Consider the following 21,931-nt stretch of genomic DNA (forward strand, 5'->3'; position numbering starts at 1 on the left):
TTGCAACTTTCAGACGGAAACATTATTTTGATTTTGTGCATCAAAATCGCCCAAATTCCCCTGTATTTTGTCCTGCAAGGCTGTATTTCTTTCTTATAAACACAACAACGATCGCAACGATGAACAAGCATTAATTAGAAAACAAAACCACTGAGAAAATGTCACGTCTGTGCTGAACTCCGCTCCGGCCACGCCCCCCTATTCAACACAGACCTCCGTGGCCTGTCAAATGAATTCGCTCATCTTCCCAATCGCCTGCAAATAATGTTTTTTTAGTCTTCTGTTCTGTTGATGGCTGGCAAACAACAACCTTAGAAGGTTTGGGTCACTTCTGTCACTTGTACCTCTGGGTGAACAAAATGAGCCGAAACGGATTAAAACGGAATAAAAGTAAAAGGTGAAAAGGAAAACTTTTTTTTTTCAAGGGGGGGGGGGGGGGTACACGCAGCTGGAGATTAAATGTCTGAAGGGGTACGGGACTGTAAAAAGTTTGGGAACCACTGATCTACAGCATCAGTAACCGCCTAAGCAGTGCACTGGTTTCAGCCACTTTATCTATAACTGAGTCGTTGCTTATAGACATGAGGATTTCCTTTTCTGTGCACATTAACATGAAAGCCTCCAAGTTGTCCTGCTTCAATGAGCTTCGAAGCCTATTCTTCACAAATGTTAAGGTTGAGAAGCCCTGTGGGACACCAGTGTTCAGGATGAGGGTTGAGGAGGTGTTGTTGTTTAACCTGACAGACGATGGAGGTGGTTTTGAAGCACGTGGGGACAGCTGCTTGAGCCAGTGACAGGTTGAATATGTCAATCAACCCGTCCAGGGATACCATCAGGGCCAGCAGCCTTTCGTGCATTAGTCCTGCTCAGTGCAGCACACACGTCGGTGGAGGAGAGTGTGAGGGGCTGGTTGTCTGTAGTGAGCACAGCCTTGATGGCCGCCTCCTGGTTGTCCCTGTCGAAGCGTGCGTAAAAGCTGTTAAGCTCATCAGGGAATGATGCTTCGCCGGTTTATTGTAAATACAAAGATATTTACAATAAAAGCCAATATAATCAACACATTCAACCTCTGTCAATTTAAACAATACATTTTTGGATAACCCTCCCATCCCCTCTATGACAAGCTACAGCAGATGGGGAGCACATCCAGCCACAGACTGATCCCTCGTCGGCACACCACAAAGCGCCTTGGCCACTCCTCTGTGCCAGTAGCCAGTGGCCTTTTCCTGCTTCTTTCCTGTTAGTACGTTTATTTTATTTCCTGTTTATCTATCTCTAGAAAATCTGTGTGTTTTTTACAAGTGTTTGTAACCCCCCCCCCCCCCCTTTCTTTCCTACTGTGAGGCGCATTGTGTTACCTCCTTGTATGAAATGCGCCGTACAAATAAAGTTTGATTTGATTTGATTTGATTTGATGATGATTCTTTCTCTTTCTGCTGCTGTAACACCCGAATCCCCCGGGGATGAATCAAGTGTTATCTTATATAACACTATATGTTAAAAAGTTTTCTATTATGCTTATGTTAATTAATTTTTATTTTATTGTATTATTATAGTTAGTTTCTAATATGTTGGCACTCTGAGATTCTTTTGAATGAAGAGTGCATTACAAATAAAATAAATTATTATTATTATTATTATATAATGTACTGTGGGCCTACATGAAATGTGCCGAAGGTTTTTACATTGTGGAAATGGCTTGTTCTGTCCACGTCCCCATCATTTGAACTTTTCTTGCTCTCCCACAGCTCATTCACTTTGAAATACTGAAAATAAATCTAAACTATCGAAACAGTGCATCTTTAACTACTAATAATTGATCATCATTGAGAAAAAATGGCACAAAATCTGCAAATAGCCTATGAATCAAAGAGTGAGACAGTGGCAGTTAGTCTGCTTTCTATATTTTTATAGCAGTGAAATATACACACATATAGTAGCGGTTGCCAAACAATCATCATTCTTATAACATTTTCAAATCTAAGCTTGAATCTCCCTGAATCAAATATACACAGCCCACACACCTGTCCTGACTTTAACAAGAACTAGCTAGAACCCTGGGAACAGAACTGTTATTTGCAAACCTTTTTTCGGGAGTTGCCACTCTGTAATTTAAGAGTGCTAAGTTTGGCAATGTGGTGCAGCCTTAGTTTGTGGAAGACAGACACACAACTAATGACAAGTGCAAAAAATGATGGTTGCCAATTCCAAACTGTGTTTCCACACTCCTCCCTTGAGCGTCTAGCAGCGATTAAACAGAATAAAACTAAACAACAGACAAAATAACAGAACACATGGCCATCCCTGACCAAAGATGGACAGTTCACTTCACTTGGTCCCCGGGCGCTTCAAGCTGCTCACTGCTCCTGGGGGGTCCTTGAGGAAGGACGCTCCAGGATGGGAAAAAGCAGAAAATAAATTCACCGCGACCTCAGGCCTGCGTGTGTGTCCTGTTTCGCCTCCATGTATGCACGTGTGTGTTCCAGTGTGTCGTGTGTGCCATTAAAAACCTGACAAAGGTCTTAATTATAATTATGATTATAGCCTAACTATCGAGATTCTAAGTAACATGGAGACAAAACTTTTTTTGGTACTCCTCGTAGATCAGTGTCAAATTGGGGTACGCAAAGGGACGTAGGGGGAAAAAATGTGATTTGCATTTTCAAAGTGAAATAGCCCATTCCATTTTCAAACTGACCTGTAAATAGACATGACATCTTAAATAGTCTGAATAGCCCAATCGCAATGCCAAAAATACACTCATGTATACATTGTAGTGTTCAGTGAAATAATTACACTGCCAAAAATGGCTACAGGTAGGTTAGTCAAAACATAGGCACAACGGTTGGTTTACCTCCCTCGTCAGAATTCCACTCGCTGATGCCCTGTGTACAAAAGAGGGAGCTCATTCCGGTTGCTGCACGAAAATGGATAAATGGTTAAAAAGAATGAATCCCTGGTCCAGAGAGACAGCAACCGCTAGTACTACAAACATGAAATATATATATTTATATATATATGTACATATGAGGGCCGGGGTACGTAGCTGGAGATTGAATGTCTGAAGGGATACGGGACTGTACAAAGTTTGGGAAACACTGTCATAGATCATAAAGCCTTGAATATAAAAACGACTTAGTGAAAGCGGTTGTGAAATGTTAACGATATAGTGCTTTTTATCCATAAAAACCGCAGCTCCACCGGTTACTTGGGTTTGTTTACAGGCCAGTCTTCACCTCTCCAATATGGCGGCGACGTTGACGTAACATCCAAAGGCCAATGCGGCGTCTATGTATACTGTATATGTCTGTGGGCCAGTGCACCGGTCTGTCCACTGGGGGCAGAGCTAGCAGTCCGCTGGCCTTATGCTCATTGGTCCGCTGGCCTTATGCTCATTGGTCCGCTGGCCTGATGCTCATTGGTCCGCTGGCCTTATGCTCATTAGTCCGCTGGCCTTATGCTCTTTGGTCCGCTGGCCTTATGCTCATTGGTCCGCTGGCCTGATGCTCATTGGTCCGCTGGCCTTATGCTCATTGGTCCGCTGGCCTGATGCTCATTGGTTGTTCGGGCAGTCCGCTGGCCTTATGCTCATTGGTTAATCCGCTGGCCTTATGCTCATTGGTCCGCTGGTGAATTACAGACAGACGGCCCACCGTTCTGCCCATCGTTTTCAAAACATTTTTGTTGTTGTTGTTGTTGTGCTATCATGTGTAACTAAATTTCCCGTTCACCATGTCAGCCAACATAACTAAACATAACTCATCAAAACTAAACATATATAAAATCCCTTTACGTGAGTAAAGCTGCACTCTCACACACACACACACACACATGTGAGTAAAGCTGCAGTCTACACACACACACACACACACGTGAGTAAAGCTGCGGTCTACACACACACACACACACACATGTGACTAAAGCTGCAGTCTACACACACACACACACACACACATGAATTAAGCTGCAGTCTACACACACACACACACACGTGAATAAAGCTGCAGTCTCACACACACACACACACACACACACGTGAATAAAGTTGCAGTCTCACACACACACACACACGTGAATAAAGCTGCAGTCTACACACACACACACACACACATGAATAAAGCTGCAGTCTCACACACACACACACACACACACACACGTGAATAAAGTTGCAGTCTCACACAAACACACACACACACACGTGAATAAAGCTGCAGTATCACACACACACACACACACACACACACATGAATAAAGCTGCAGTCTCACACACACACACACACACATGAATAAAGCTGCAGTCTCACACACACACACACACACACACACATGAATAAAGTTGCAGTCTCACACACACACACACACACGTGAGTAAAGCTGCACTCTCACACACACACACACACACACACCTGCTTTGCCTGAAAGTCTTCACCACACCCTTTCCACGTTTAAGGAACTTTATTTAGGCATCAGGCGATAACTTTTGCGATCCCTCTACAGGGACCAAACTTTAGTTCCTCACGTATAGTTCAGTCTCTCACACACACACACACACATAAATAAACCAAACTTTAGTTCCTCTTGTATCGTTCCACAGCAAAAAGCAGGAACTGTAGCCAAATTAATATCGTAGCCTTATAATGTGTTAGATATGTACACATTCACGTCAACACATCCAGCTACACATACACACACACAAACAAACACACTCACTTCAAATAACAATAACATACAACAGAGACATCTCCAATGGCCAAAGCTGCGAAATCAGTTTATTCAGAATGACTGACATAGTTTTAATGCAGTAATTAGCTTTATTCAGCGAATCACCTTCATACTTATTAAGGAGTTAGCTTTATTCAGCCAATCACCTTCGTACTTATTAAGGAGTGGTTATGATGATCAGGTATGGTGACATCATGCTGATGAAGCGACAGGCTGGCTTCCACTGTTCATTGGCTGATCACTGTCACCGGGAGGGCGGGAGTACATGCTTCAAACCAATCAAAGACATCTGCTGATATCACATCACCTTGGTGTTTTACCAAAACACACAAACAAAAATCACCCCAACATCAATGTTCACTATGTAACACAGTTACATCCCTGGACTTGCTTTAAATAATTAATAATAATAATGTATTTTATTTGTAATGCACTCTTCATTCAAAAGAATCTCATTCCACTCATAAAGTCCTCATTCCACCATAGAGACTCTATAGTACACTACACACACCCTACAATCACATCACCACTGTTTTAAACCAATCACAGATCAGGTAAACATAAACATGTCCGTTTCCCCACACAGAGCTGGTTTGGCTTTTTCTCACTGTAAAGCATGCTTGCTAGGGAAAAAAGGCAAAAGCTTGGGAAAATGTTTTAAAGCTGCTTAAATAACTATATTTATCATTTGTGTACACATATGGAGCTTTACATTTCTTGTTTCTAATCCATTGCCTGCATTAAGAGGTTTGTTTGTAAGCATTTTGAGGAGTTTCCTATATCTTTCACGTCTACTTCAGAAAGGGAATTCCATTCTAAACAGGAACCCAGTATCCCCCTACTGAGTAGCTACAGAACAGAGTAATATAGAGATGACAAAAACATAATTTAATGTCCTTGAATGCTGCAACTAGAGAACTATTGGGATGCTCTTCACGGAGTCTCCCTCTAATGATGCCTCTAATGCCTCGTGTGTGTGTGTGTGTGTGTGTGTGTGTGTGTGTGTGTGTGTGTGTGTAGACCTTTAGTTCCCTCCGCCGTGGGACACAAGGCTCTTGGTGCCTCTAGTTCCCTCCGCCGTGGTACACAAGGCTCTTGGTCCGACAGCAGGGTAACCCTTACCCATCACATGACATCACATTTACTAACCCTAACCCTAACCCATCTAAATTAGACTTGTTCAGCAGTAAGGGCCAGGGTTGAACACTGCGGCCTCACACACAAGTGTGTGTGTGTGTAGGGTGTGTGTGTATGTAGGGTGTGTGTGTGTGTGTGTCTAGGGTGTGTAGGGTGTGTTTCATGAGAGACCCATGGCATACTACACTCCTACTATACTACAGTATCTAACCCCTAAACCTGAATACTATACTATACTCTACTATACTACAGTATCTAACCCCTAAACCTGAATACTATACTATACTCTACTATACTACAGTATCTAACCCCTAAACCTGAATACTATACTCTACTATACTACATTATCTAACCCCTAAACCTGAATACTATACTCTATACTATACTACAATATCTAACCCCTAAACCTGATTACTATACTCTATACTATACTACAGTATCTAACCCCTAAACCTGAATACTATACTCTACTACAGTATCTAACCCCTAAACCTGAATACTATATAATATACTATACTACAGTATCTAACCCCTAAACCTGCATACTATATACTCTACTATACTACAGTATCTAACCCCTAAACCTGAATACTATACTCTACTATACTACAGTATCTAACCCCTAAACCTGCATACTATACTATACTCTACTATACTGCAGTATCTAACCCCTAACCCCTAAACCTGAATACTATACTCTACTATACTACAGTATCTAACCCCTAAACCTGAATACTATACTCTACTATACTACAGTATCTAACCCCTAAACCTGAATACTCTACTCTACTATACTACAGTATCTAACCCCTAAACCTGAATACTATACTCTACTATACTACAGTATCTAACCCCTAAACCTGAATTCTATACTACAGTATCTAACCCCTAACCCCTAAACCTGAATACTATACTCTACTATACTACAGTATCTAACCCCTAAACCTGAATACTACTACAAGTGTGTGTGTGTGTGTGTGAGTGTGTGTGTGTGTTGTGTGTGTGTGTGTGTGTGTAGGGTGTGTTTCATGAGTGACCCATGGCATACTATACTCTACTATACCTGCATCTACAGTACCAGTCAAAAGTTTGGACACACCTTATTTTTTGGACACACCTTATATTTAAACTACGAAATAACACATATGGAATGATGTACTGAACAAAAAAAAATGTTATCTACCATGTAGAAAATAATAAAAGTAAAGAAAAAAACTTCTCAAATACTGAGAAGGTGTGTCCAAACTTTTGACTGGTACTGTATACTCCTAGTGTGTGTGTGTGTGTATGTAACCGTAACTCTGCCTGTGAGTTGACCCTCTGATTCATCACTATGTTTTGGGTCAATGTCAAGGTTTTAGCTGCTGGATACATTGTCAACTCAGAACAGTTTTTTTGCACCAAATCGTATTAAAATACTATGATTTGGTGCAAAATAATAAAACTATTTCTACAAGAAATAACATAAAATAAGAAATTTCATCAAATGGTGGTTATTTGCTGCTGGATTTTTAATTGGGGTTTTCTCAAACGTCAGACAGGATTAGGGTTAGGGTTAGTCAGACTGACCTAATTAATTGTGGGTTGATGACATGTCTATGAGCGCTGAGCCTAGGGTTAGGTTAGGGTTAGAACTGAACTGTAGCCTTAGCAAATGTGTGAGGTTGTACATATGGCGGTATGGTCCTTGTGGTCCGTCTACAGCATTTCTAAATGTATGGTCTACGCATAACATCTCCCATGACAAGCAGGCGCAGGAGACCCCTCTCGAGGGTGGCGGGGGCGGGGGGGGGGGGGGGCAGTCTCATATTCTACATTCAGAGTTGGCCCTGGAGCAGGTTCATTTCACGTGAACATTTGGCTTACAAATCTCTATATGACTAACAGATAACCTAGTCTATCTATCTTATTCGTATTTAATCAGTCTATTTAGATCTTAACAAGCAGAGATGCATATTAATCGATGACACATTTGTAAGTAGAGGAAAGGTGAGATTGCTGGCTGCTATCGGTGACAAGCAAAAGGATTGATTACATGTTTATGGGGTGCATGGGCACTTGGTATATTTTGGCAAGACACAAAAGTCTACAAGTCTACAAGGTTTTAAACAGATGCCATGCATACGGGCACACGCTCAACCACACTCACACACACACACACTAAAAAAAAAAAAATTAGCATTCCAAACTCTTTGCAAAATAGAACTAATAAAATGTTTCTCCATAGCTAGTCCTCCTGGCATGTACCCATGGCAACACAGCGCTACACTCAGCTTGTCACCATGGCAACACAGCGCTACACTCAGCCTGAAGGGTTCCATGAGAGGTCAGGTAATATGTCATCAGAAGCTGCGATTTGGGTTTTTTTTGTTTTAAAGATAGCGCAGTTTTTGTAAATGCTGAAATACTCCTCAGGCACATATTAATGGACCATAATACAGTTGCAGTGGTAATTATGATTAAACTGGTGGTTGCTGGAAACATATACTGCTATGTCACAAGAGATTATTTAAACTAAATCATATATTCAACTACCAAAACACAATGGAGGTTAGGAGTTGTCATCTTATGTCCTCCATTTCTTAGTTATGTTAACCTGGGTTGTAATTGCATTTGTAATACTAAGTTAGCATTTTGTTACTTCGTTTTAAACTGAGTTTTGAAGTGATGCTTTTTAAAACACACATCAACTGAATGCATAAACATAAAGCGCCTTGAGACAATTGTATTGTTATGGTACTATATAAATAAAAATTGAATTGAAATTGGAATTGAATTGAATTGAATTGAATTGAAATTTAATTAAATTAAATTGAATTGAATTGAATTGAATTTAATTGAAATTGAATTGAATTGAATTGAAATTGAAATTGAAATTGAATTGAAATAAACACACACACATACACAAACTAACATTCCTACACTCTCCAAAAAAAAAACATATTACGTATAGAGTTATAGACATACAGTCATTAATACTGGACACATTTTTAGTCACAGGAGATTTCTCCCATAAAGGGTGTGTGTGTCCAACTAAAGGATTTCCTCTCAAAGCTTTTATACAGCAAAGGTCTGTTAAGGTCCTTGGTCCAATCTCACAGAAATACTGCATAACCCAAATAATGCATCCAGCACAGGGGAAGAACCAAAGAACCAGATCTGTGCATTAGGCTTTGGGTTTAACAGGAAACCTTAAACTCAAGCAGGGCTGTGGGGCACACACTGGAGAGCTCTGCCTTACACTTCAAACCCTATGGGTTAGAGTATGTCTCTGGGTCTAGACTATGTCTCTGGGTCTAGACTATGTATCTGGGTCTAGAGTATGTCTCTGGGTCTAGACTATGTCTCTGGGTCTAGACTATGTCTCTGGGTCTAGTCTATGTCTCTGGGTCTAGACTATGTCTGTGGGCCTAGTACTAAATCTGGCCCTAACTAAAGCTACTGTCCTGATGAATATTTATTGTGTTTTTTTATGTATTCAGAAAGGAATGACAAATCTAAAGGCCAGGTACAGTAGGTCATTCATTTGTCAGCAAAGCTGCCTCCGTGGACGAAACGGACCGTGGGCCAAACAGATACTTAACGGAGGGAGGCTTCACGGTTGGCCCCTATTGGGAAGAATTGAACACGTTTATTTATCTTTGTTTTTTCTATGTTATAATATTCGTTTACATGTACAGTATTGCTTTTTGCTATCTACGCCACTATTAAAATGACTAGTGATTGAATATCAGTCTATAACTTAAATATTTACCCAAGAAGGCATCGGTGTAGAACTATCTCTTAATGCAGTTTATATTTTGAGTAGATGTTACAGAACAGCAAACATGTGGTCTCTATAAAACACACACACACACACACACACACACACACACACACACACACACACGTGAATAAAGCTGCAGTCTCACACACACACACACACACACACACACACACACACACACACACACATGTGAGTAAAGCTGCAGTCTACACACACACACACACACATGACAATGCAGATTATTATTATTTGAGTAGATGTTCACAGAACAGCGAACATGTGGTCTCTATAAAGGAAACTTAAGCTGTTTTCTTTCTCTTACATTCAGCTGTAGGTCATACATGGTTGTGTTGGGTGGAGTCCGTACCCTTACCCTAACCCTAACACACACTGCAGGACATGTTGAAGGCAAATGACATTTACATTTAGTAATTTAGCAGACACTTTTATCCAAAGCGACTTACATATGTGCAACTTACAATGTATACACATTTTACATTTACACTGATGGCACACTGCACATCAGGAGCAATTAGGGGTTCAGTGTCTTGCTCAAGGACGCTTCGACAGGGAGTCGAACTAGCAACCTTCTGATTACTAAACGACTTCTCTACCCCCTGTACCACTGTCGCCCCAAATGAGGAGCATTATGGGGGATGATGTCTTTTGAGGGTAAAGTCAGAATAACTACAATTACAGACTGAAGTGAACAAAAACATTTTTCCACGACTGCACCTAGAGGTCCCCCTAGGTGGACACACATCCTCTCTCTCTCTCTCTTACAAACACACACACACACACATCCTCTCTCTCTGTCTTACAAACACACACACACACATCCTCTCTCTCTCTCTTACAAACACACACACACACATCCTCTCACTCTCTCTCTTACAAACACACACACACACATCCTCTCTCTCTCTCTTACAAACACACACACACACATCCTCTCTCTCTCTTACAAACACACACACACACATCCTCTCTCTCTCTCTTACAAACACACACACACACACACACGACTGGAGAGTGGCCATCAAGTCACTGCATAGTAGTCCTTCTGTGGAACAAAAACAAAAACAGAAATTATTATTATTAAACATTTTACAATTAATTTACAGCCCTTCTTTTAGAAGTCACGTTATCTTTTACCAAGACATAGCCATATCCATCCAATCATCTTTCCTAATACATTTACTAATACAAAACAAATATAAACAACAACTAACACACACACACTCACACACACACACACACACACACACACACTCACACACACACACACACACACACACACACACACACAACCCTCTTACCAAGCATCCACTTTGCCTCTGCCTTGCAATGCTGTAGTTGTCCCGTCCTTTATGACCACAGCAGGTAGGGTCATGGTAACGGGCTTTATCGGTGATGGGATTGGTCGACATTGATTCTGATGCTTCTGATCACTGGTCGAAGACAACAATGTCACTGAGGACGTCACAGGGTTGCGGTTACAGTCACCGGGCTGATTGGTTACCACGGAGATAGTAGAGGAGGATGATGACAAAGCAGCGGTTGCCGTGGCAACAGGGCATGGATACGCCACGTGTCCAGTGAGGTCCAGAAGATCCAGAAGGGCTCTCGTAGGGGAGGAGCTTGTACAGGAAGAGTGGGCGGAGTTAGTCTGGGTTAGTAACGCCTCTTCTTGCAGAGGAGAGAATTCTGGGATGGAGACTAGGTCATCCTTAGAGACGGGGCTGAAAAAGTAAAGAGAGAGAAAGACAAAAATTAAGAGGAACAGACACTCACTCAATCACACACTTACTCACTCACTCATTCACACACTCACTCATTCACACACTTATTCATTCACACACTTACTTACTCATTCACACACTTATTCATTCACTCACTTACTCATTCATTCACACACTTACTCATTCACTCACTCACTCACTCATTCACACACTAACCCACTCATTCCCAAACTCACTCACTCATTCACACACTCATTCACACACCCACTCACTCACTCATTCACACACCTACTTACTCACTCATTCACACACCTACTTACTCACTCACTCATTCACACACTTATTCATTCACTCACTCATTCACACACCCACCCACTCACTCACTCACTCATTCACACACCTACTTACTCCCTCACTCATTCACACACTTATTCATTCACATACTCATTCACTCACTAACCCACTCATTCACACACTTATTCATTCACTCACTCAATCACACACTTATTCTTTAACTCACTCACTCATTCACACACCCACTCACTCACTCACTCATTCACACACACACACACTCACTCATTCACACACTTATTCATTCACACAACTACTTACTCACTCATTCACACACTTACTCACTCACTCACTCACTCACTCACTCACTCACTCAATCACACACCTACTCACTCATTCATTCACACGCTTATTCATTCACTCACTCATTCACACACCCACTCACTCACTCACTCATTCACACACTTATTCATTCACACACTAACCCACTCATTCCTAAACTCACACACTCATTCCCAAAGACACTCACTCATTTCCAAACTCACTCACTCATTCATTCACACGCTTATTCATTCACTCACTCACCCACTCACTCACTCATTCCCCAACTCACACACTCATTCCCAAAGACACTCACTCATTCCCAAACTCACACACTCATTCCCAAAGACACTCACTCATTCCCAAACTCACTCACTCATTCATTCACACGCTTATTCATTCACTCACTCACTCACTCACTCACTCATTCCCAAACTCACACACTCATTCCCAAAGACACTCACTCATTCCCAAACTCACACACTCATTCCCAAAGACACTCACTCATTCCCAAACTAACTCACTCATTCATTCACATGCTTATTCATTCGCTCACTCACTCACTCACTCATTCTCAAACTCACTCACTCATTCATTCACACGCTTATTCATTCACACACTCATTCCCAAACTCACTCACTCATTCTCAAACTCATATGCCATATGAGAGTTCAGGCACTGGCTTTGAGATCCTTGCTAACATTAATAGCACAAAATTATTATATTTATTTAACCCTCTAATCCCCATAGCGGCCGCCGACGGCATGTTAGAATTTCCCCATAGCGGCCGCGGCCGGCCGTAACTTTTAAAGACACAGTTTTTATACTACAACATTAATTCATGAAATAATACTCCGCTAGTGGATACATGAACATCTTACTTTTATTTTGAAACCGGAAACTGGGTATGCTGTCATTTACTTTTCTGAAGTATTTGTTAACTAAACTTCGCTACTGACAGATGGCCTGAGGATTACAGTGTCTCTTGCAGTAAAGGCTAGCAATCAGAGACGTCTGCATCTGTTCTCACTGGATGAGAACGTATTTTTGTGCACCAAAGACGACGACTCATCACGTTTGTATGACAGTGACGACCATGTTTGAAAAATCAAAATCAAAAAACGTATTAAAAATAGTAATATTAGTATCCTCCTGTTTTTTTCTGACTAGCTAACTCTCTAGTAACGTCTTCGTATTGCGGTCACTGAGAAGTGTTGGTTTACAACTAGCACCAGCCTCATCGTTCTCTAAATTGATAAGACATAGCTAGATCAATGAAATTTGAATGGATTGTAAACCCATGACACTTTTATTTGCCGAGATATGTAAAATGTAATTATTGATCTTTGAGGGATAATAAATAAGCTAATTTTCACGTTACCTCACTTGTGGAAATGACGGTCAATTCGTGACTTTCGCAACCTACGAAGCAAGCACCTGCGTCTGTGGGTAAGAGCTATTTTGTGCACAAATAACGACGACATGGGTAATCGGCTGTGTTTTCTGTTTGTCAGAAGAAAATGTATTTTAAAATTTGGATCGTCATCTCAATTTTCATGACAAGTTTTCCAGCTATTTTGCTAGCTATCTACATTGACTGAGGTAACGTAAGTCTGAGGAGTTCGAGCCAGTCAGGAGTTAGTTGATAGCTTGCTAGTGACTGCATCAGCCTCATTACTTACTAAACTGATCAGATTTAGATAAATAACATGTATAGTAAAAAAGAAAACTGTGAAAATGGGTCACTTTTTTTATTCTCACTTCTAATTATTTTTTGTTCGTCTCTACTAGTTATTCAAATCCCTCCATTCTTTTTTGAGCTGTACGCTCATGGTAACAAATAACCATTTATAATATATTTAAAACCTCATATTGGAAAGGCATTCAGCAGATTATTCGACAACCAGCTAGTAATATGTTGTGATGTTAAATTTTAAGCTGGTACAGCTTTTAAGCTGTAGAAAGCCAATCACAATGAGATCAGTGCTCATATAGGACCATAGTATAGGACATCAACACTACATAAAATGTATAGTAGATGTGCAGTAGCTAGTCCGTATGTAGTTCACACTGGGATATTGAGCCGATGATGTGACAGAAAACAATTGACAGAAAAATGGAGGAAACACTAATGGCTTCCACTGTGATGGCTTACAATAATGGGATAGTTTTTTCTTTTATGCGTCAGGATGTCGGGTGTTCCAGCTCATCTGAGAGTAGAGAAGTGAGTGAGGGTGCTGTGGCAGCAGAGAGGAGTGAGGACATGGGGGAGAGGAACAGCGAGAGGCCTGATGAGCGTAGGGAAGCTTCAGTAGGACAGAGTAGGTTTCTCACTAAAGGAATTGAAGGACAAAAGTTGTCCGCATACAAGTGGTGGTGTTTGTATAGGTTGTCTGACATAAGATCCATTACTACCTTTTATCCCAAACCAAATATCATCTGCCACACACCCCTTGTTGCCTATATATACATTGAATGCTAAACAGTTTCCTTTCAGGGAGTCATAGAGACACCAGATCTTAATACCCCATCTGACATGTTTCTTAGGCATATACTGTTTCCAAAGTAACATGCCGTCAATTTTAATCATGGCCTCACCTACTGAGAGATTTTTCCATGGTCGAAGAAGTTTTAGGACGTTCTCCTGGAGGACACACATTACAGTTTTTTCCGATCACTTTTAAACTTGTGTCAATACCATGTACACTTTTTCCAAAACTCTTCACACAGTGGGCTTAACAGACACATACCTCAGCATATCAGTTAACCTTTGGTGCAAAATGCACTACAACCACCAAAACACTTCATACTTCACCCAAAAGTGAGTCATGCCGTAACTTTAGCAAATGTTCTCTGTCAGAGTACAATGACCTAAAAAACACTAACAACTTGAAGCATTGCCAATTATAACATGTTGCTGTATCCTCTAGATTGGCATAGATTACTGTAGGTTTGCATTGCAAAAAGGAGAAAAAACACACAAAGGCAAAAACTTATTTGGACTATAGTAAATATTGTTATATTACAGTGAACAAACAATTCTAAAATGCTGCAATATGTGTCATTACAGTCATATGCTAAAATTGCACGTGTTACTGCACTATATAGGCTTACTACAGGACAACAAAAAGGCATAAATATGCTAAGTATTTACTGTAGTATTTCCAATATTTACATACATCAACACAAGATGCAGTCTACCAAAGTACTGTAATACCACTAGAATTCTACTGTAGCCCTAATGCTGATCCATTCTGTCCTCTGTTTTTGGTGTCAAACTTTGACATGTTTGAACTTCAAATTTACGGTAACATTCTCCTTTGCATTGCATCTTGGAAATACGTCAATCCAAGCTAACTATCTGAAGACAGTGTTCATATGTTAGTTTGCTTCTCACAATAGATGTCACTATTGAGTGGGTACATTTACTGTAATTGCATTTTTCAATCACTGTCTTTCACTGATAGCCTATGACTTACATATAGAGCAGTACTGTAATAGTGGAAACAACTCTTCAGGAACAGCTACATCTATGTTTGCCTTCTGTAGAGATAGTAAGAAGTCTGCAAGCCAAAACAACAAAATAATCTAACTAAACTTCCTGCTAAAATAAGAATACTTTGTCTTATTCAAGCATATACCTTAATTTGTCTGTCCAAATACAGCATCTTTCCATGTACAGTAATCTAAATTACTGTAAGTTAGGTTTTAAACTGAAAGTTAACTGTTTTGAATAGAGTATCTAAACATCGGCAAAAAATGCTGTAGTTGCACAGCGTTTTGCTGGTAGTGAACCTTGACTGAGACAGGTATCCATGAATTTCGGAAGAAGTGGTCATTGACTGCACTTGTATATAAGCATAGGGGCAAGTATCCACAGTTTGGTTCACACAGTCTACTGGTATGCTCGATGTGTTAAGTGTTTTGGGAATGTGTACATGGTATTGAGACGAGTAAAAATTATTGGAAGAACAAACTTTTCTGTTGGTTTGTAGATACCAGTTTTGTGTGGCAAGATTGGCAGGTGTGATAAGTGGTACAGTGGTTAGTGTTGTTGGCTAACAAGTAGCTGACCTGGGTTCAATTCCTGGGCAATGAAAATTTATATTGTAAGTCACTTTGGATATACATTTTTGTTGTAGTTCCCTTTTTGGGTCACTTTGTCTCGTTGATGGCCCATGCCTTTCATATTCAGCAGTAATAGTGGGAAAATGTCTTCAGTGACACCTACATCTATATTTTACACACATGTACATTTCAACACAAATGCTGTACTGCAGTATAGTTGGCAGCAAGGCTGCAAACAAACAAAACAAAGATGGAAACTAAATACATTTATGAATATTAGTAAAAAAACTAAATCTGTCTTATTTCAAGTGTATAATTTCATTTGTCTGTGAAAATACAGCATCTTTCCATCTACAGTGATCTAAATTGTGTCTGGTTTTGAACTGAAAGTTAACTGTTTTGAACAGAGTATCTAAATATCTGAAAAAATGCTGTAGTTGCACAGCGTTTTGCTGGTGGTGAACATTGACTGAGACAGGTATCCATGAATTTTAGAAGAAGTGGTCATTGACTGCATTTTGTATCTAAGCAATGGAAAAGTATCCCATTTAGTTCACATAGTCTACTGATATGCTGGATGTGTTAAGTGTTTTGAGAAAGTGTACATGGTATTGAACCAAGTTTGAAAATGATTGGAAAAAACTGTAATGGTCTCACTTTCTGAAGCTTTTCACCTGAGTCTGCTATCCTTGGGTTTGAACAGGGTACGTATCTGCTTAACTCCTCATACCTATTTCGTGGCATGGTGTCTGCCACATAGGACACTTGTAAGGCTGGATCAGATGAACAGTAGTCAAGATAAGAGGGTAAATGATGGATATCCATGAGGATGTTTATTCCCACAAACACCTTCACCTCTTCCACAAATGTATTGCACCAGGATGCATTTGAAGAGGCATAGAGGTTGGTGTTTTCCACCAAATTAGCAAAAATGTTGGTTATCTATATGGTTTAGTAGTGTTAATATTTAAATATTAAGTTTAATATGTATTTATTTATTTACAAAATATAAAACAAATACTAATTAAATACATTAAGATGATATTAAATGTAATAAATAGGTCGGCAGTACGGTTCAAAACGTATGAATTTGAACTTTAGGGTGTATGTAAAGCTACGTATTTTAATATTTGTAGATGTCACTAATACATATTTGATATCATATTAACAAACAATTTATGCCCTTTCAAACAAAACAAACTTGTAATTGTAATTTTTCTTTTGTTTTCTAACTGTAACTGTTTGTTTACAGAATAACAAAAAATACAGGAATTCTCTGGTTTTCGCAGTAATATGCTGCAGTGTTCTAGAATTCTATTGGGGTATAGAGGGTTAATAAAACTGAAGCAAATTAAATAATTCACTCACTCACACTCACACACCCACAGAGGCCCAAAGACACACAAACCTCACATCATTGAACTGCACCACACACACACACACACACACTCGTGTGATCACACACACACTCAGGCACTAAAACACACACTGAAACAACCAAACACATGTGCAGAAACACAAACACACGTGGACACACACACACACACACACACACACACACACACACACACACAAACCTCACATCCATGGACTGGGCCTCCTCCTCCTCTTTTGGGGCCCCTGCGACTCCCTCCAGCTGGACACTAGAGGGTTGCCGTGGCAACACTGAGGCCCCAAGCCCCACCCCCTTATCTTTTCTGTCCAAATGGTTTGCCGTGGCGATGACTGCATCTTTACTCGTCCTTGCTGAAGTAACCGTAACCGCAGTAGCCGTATGCGCTGGCGAAACAGTAGCCTGTGAGAGTAGGGGAGACACTCTGGTTATATTCATAAATGTTCTAAAGTCTCAGACTGAAAATGACACCTTTCCCAAGAAGAGAAAAAAACCCTTTTGCTTGAATTAACAATGAGATCCTAAAGTTGTCATCCTCCTGCACAACTGTACACTAGGGCAGTGAAAAGTGGGTCGCAGAATCATTCTGAATGATTGAGTGTGGCGGTGGTTCCAAGTGTGTCGCAGAGGTGTAAAGTAACGAATTACTTTTACTCACGTTACTGTAATTGAGTAGTTTTTTTGTGTACTTTGTAATTTTTAAGTAGTTTTTTAAATCGGTAATTTTACTTTTACTTAAGTAGATTTTGACTGAAGTATTGTACTTCGCTGCATTGGAAATTACATCCGTTACTGAGTAATAAAAAAAAACATAGTTCAAGGCAGGAATCGCGCACCACAATGCTCACTGCAGTGGTGGATGCTGCATAGAGTGGATGATGGAGTCGATGCAAGGCACCAGTACGGTGCCGAGTCACGAGAGATAGATATGGAGGAAGATGATAGTGCGGACTACCAACAAGCTGCGGACCACCAACAAGCTGAAGCACCGAACTTTCCGCCAGTTGAAATTAAAGAAGATGAAGAAAACCCGTGGCCACATCTCAGCAAGCAGTTTGCCTTCCAACGTAAAAGAGGCAACAGCTATATGCTGTGTAAACTGTGCCTAATCCGTCAGTCAGAACTTTCTGCTTATACAAATTCATCTTCAAATCTGCGCAAGCATGTGTTGGTAAGTACAGTATTTGTCCCTTTCCATTAGTAGTTCAGACAGCGTTTTTGTCATTTAGTTAGCTTTGCTCCATTAAGCAAAATATGCGTTTCATGGCACTAGTAGGTAGTAGCCTAATTTTGGCTAGCACTTGCAACCGACCTGAGTATGCTAACGTCGACAGCGGTCATCCAATAGACTAATAATACCATTCCTGTCTTCCATTCATTTCAGGTCATAGAATTATTATGTTCAGTCTCTCATATTGTGTTAAAAACTGCAGATCAGTCATCAGCAATGAAATACACCACATAAACTGATATTAGGCTAATCATTTGGCTGCCTCCCATGCCTTGAAACAGAACAATGTATATGCGCACACCATCGTTTTCAGACAGTTGGACAAGTCAATGTGTATGTCGTTATCTGCAATTTATCACGATGTTTAGTCAGATATTGATAACGATAAGTGGTGGCTTTGCAACGTGCACGTCTTTCATGTTCATGCTAAGGGGTCCCGGTTAGCAAGAATTGAGGATTATGAATTGTGATGCATGTAGAAATAGAAAATAATGCTATAATTCTGTATACTGTAGGTCTGTCATCTCAAGTAGCTATTTATAGCTATTTCTGTGTTATGATGCACTCTTGAATCTTGATGGCAGCTCAATACTTAATTGTCAGAAATGTTGTTTGTCATTCTACAGGTCTAGTCTATGTCAGACAACACCTTGACCGGATGTTGGAGGCTGGAGCAAGTTGGACAACATTCATCAGATGAAGATGATTTATTTTCCTCAATGAAGTCCAGAAGGTACAGGGGAGTTAGAAGGGTACCTAGCCTGTGTCTCAGTCAATATGGATCTGCTGAACGCCTTTCAGAATATCAAAAAACTGTCCCTGAAACTCAATACTGGCCTACCTGCCTCGGCCGCGTGCGAGCGACTCTTCAGCTGTGCTGGATTGCTGTTCAATGCAAAGCTAGCCCGGATGAACTCTACTCATCTTGAAAATCAGCTGCTGCTCAAACTCAACAAGAAGTTTGTAGACTAATGCTCTAAAGGTGGACACAAGTAAAGTAACCAAAGTTTAAGTGGGGCAGCGGTATTTTAACTTTTTATTTTAGCTGTCATGTCTTGACATGTCCTCCCAAAAGTTCTTAAATGTTGTGTTGACATGTTTAATGTTTGACATGTTTAATGTCATTGCACTTATATTTCTAAAGATTCTCCTTTAATAAAAAATAACTAGTTTTTGTATTGGATTTATGACCCCTTGTCCTTTTTTGCACTATATAGGAGCGGCCCCCATCAAGTTGTTGAAAGTAACTAAGTAACTTTTACTTAAAGTACATTTTAAATGAACTACTTTTTACTTTTACTTGAGTAGATTTTTAGATGGGTAATTTTACTTGTACTTAAGTAAAATTTCATCAAAGTAATTGTACTTTTACTTGAGTACAACATTTCAGTACTTTTTACACCTCTGGTGTGTCGCAGAAAGTACATTAATAGTAGCTTTTATTTTGAAATGGAAAAAGCTGAGTCTTTGTGGTTCTCATGAATCACAAAGGGAAAGGGGAGTGGCAGAGTCCACTGTATAACGGTGCAAACCCATAACAGCGACGCGATATGCTTCCATCGCTTTGAGTGGGCGTGTTGTAGCGTGTGGAAATAGTTTTTTCAAACTGTCAGAGACGACACCAAACAATCTGATTGGCCGCTGCCGGGAAAAATCGCTCCTCATTTGCATAGGATTCAACATTTTCCAACTTTTATCGGTCGCGTCGGCCAAAACGGTGGTCTACGTCGCAATGGATTGGCACCTGTTGAAATGCATGGGATTAGAATATCGCGTCGCTCGTAACGGTGTCATGTGTTTGCACCGTAAGAGTCATAATCTACTGTATGAGAGTCATGTGTGTGTGCGTGTCTGTGTGTGTTTGTGTGTCTGTTTGTCTGTTTGTGTGTGTGTGTGGGGGGGGGGGGCTGGAGTAGAGCTTTGACTTACTAGCTGTCTATATGCCACTGGTGGGGATCTTTGTATCTTTATTTTATGGTTTGAATTCAATACAATTTGGGCCAGATTAGTTGAGAATCACTCCAAGGTTAAAACACTCAAACTGGGTGATTTTTGCTTATTTCTTGGTGTATTTAAAAAACTAATGTAAAAAAACAAATGAAGTCATATCTTAAGTCAATGTATTTTAACATCTGACAGGTTTAGACAATAGACAGACAAAATTCAAGGATTTCCCGAATTTGCAGGTTTCCTTTTAATACCATAATATTTCCACAAAAAACCCTGCAAAGTCATGGAATTTCTGCATGATTTCTTTATTATCAAAAAAATGCATTATTAACCACAATGTTTGAATTCCCACAGCAAAATCAGTGACCTTTGGCCCCAACAATCACAATAAACCCTCGCACAATTCTATTGCAACTCAATATATAGAAGCTACCGTCTCGACCTGGTCAGTGTCAGTCTGAAGACTACTCTCTCTCTCTCTCTCTCTCTCTCTCTCTCTCACCTGTTCAGTCAGTGTCAGTCTGAAGACTACTCTCTCTCTCTGTCTCTCTCTCTCTCTCTCTCACCTGTTCAGTCAGTGTCAGTCTGAAGACTACTGTCTCTCTCTCTCCCTCTCCCTCCCTCTCTCTCTCTCTCTCTCTCTCTCTCACCTGTTCAGTCAGTGTCAGTCTGAAGACTACTCTCTCTCTCTCTCTCTCTCTCTCTCTCTCTCTCTCACCTGTTCAGTCAGTGTCAGTCTGAAGACTACTGTCTCTCTCTCTCTCCCTCTCTCCCTCTCCCTCTCTCTCTCTCTCTCTCACCTGTTCAGTCAGTGTCAGTCTGAAGACTACTCTCTCTCTCTCTCTCTCTCTCTCTCTCTCTCACCTGTTCAGTCAGTGTCAGTCTGAAGACTACTCTCTCTCTCTCTCACCTGTTCAGTCAGTGTCAGTCTGAAGACTACTCTCTCTCTCTCTCTCTCTCTCTCTCTCTCTCTCTCACCTGTTCAGTCAGTGTCAGTCTGAAGACTACTCTCTCTCTCTCTCTCTCTCTCACCTGTTCAGTCAGTGTCAGTCTGAAGACTACTCTCTCTCTCTCCCTCTCTCTCTCTCCCTCCCTCTCTCTCTCTCTCTCTCTCTCTCTCACCTGTTCAGTGTTGTTCAGTCTGAAGACTACTGTCTCTCTCTCTCCCTCTCCCTCCCTCTCTCTCTCTCTCTCTCTCACCTGTTCAGTCAGTGTCAGTCTGAAGACTACTGTCTCTCTCTCTCCCTCTCCCTCTCTCCCTCCCTCTCTCCCTCTCCCTCTCTCTCTCTCTCTCTCTCTCTCTCTCTCTC

General features: G+C 40.6%; 1 protein-coding gene and 1 long non-coding RNA gene across 2 annotated transcripts in view; both read right to left on the reverse strand.

Moving 5' to 3' along the window:
• Positions 1-4,744: 4,744 nt before the first annotated feature.
• LOC116221410 lies at positions 4,745-8,603 on the reverse strand. The gene is made up of 2 exons (XR_004164100.2): positions 6,177-8,603; positions 4,745-6,127 (listed from the first exon to the last, which is right to left on the reverse strand). It is a non-coding gene; the product is annotated as an uncharacterized LOC116221410 (long non-coding RNA).
• Positions 8,604-10,579: 1,976 nt separating this feature from the next.
• The window catches only part of LOC116221411, a 24,178-nt gene continuing 12,826 nt past the window's right edge, over positions 10,580-21,931 (reverse strand). The window contains exons 10-12 of the mRNA XM_031571340.2: positions 17,625-17,842; positions 10,945-11,367; positions 10,580-10,688 (exon numbers count right to left, since the gene is read on the reverse strand). Coding sequence (XP_031427200.2) covers position 10,688; positions 10,945-11,367; positions 17,625-17,842 — 642 coding nt within the window. The 3' untranslated portion in view covers positions 10,580-10,687. The remainder of the gene's footprint in view (positions 10,689-10,944; positions 11,368-17,624; positions 17,843-21,931) is intronic.

The sequence above is a fragment of the Clupea harengus genome, chromosome 8, assembly GCF_900700415.2.
Source record: "Clupea harengus chromosome 8, Ch_v2.0.2, whole genome shotgun sequence".
Lineage (NCBI taxonomy): Eukaryota > Metazoa > Chordata > Actinopteri > Clupeiformes > Clupeidae > Clupea > Clupea harengus.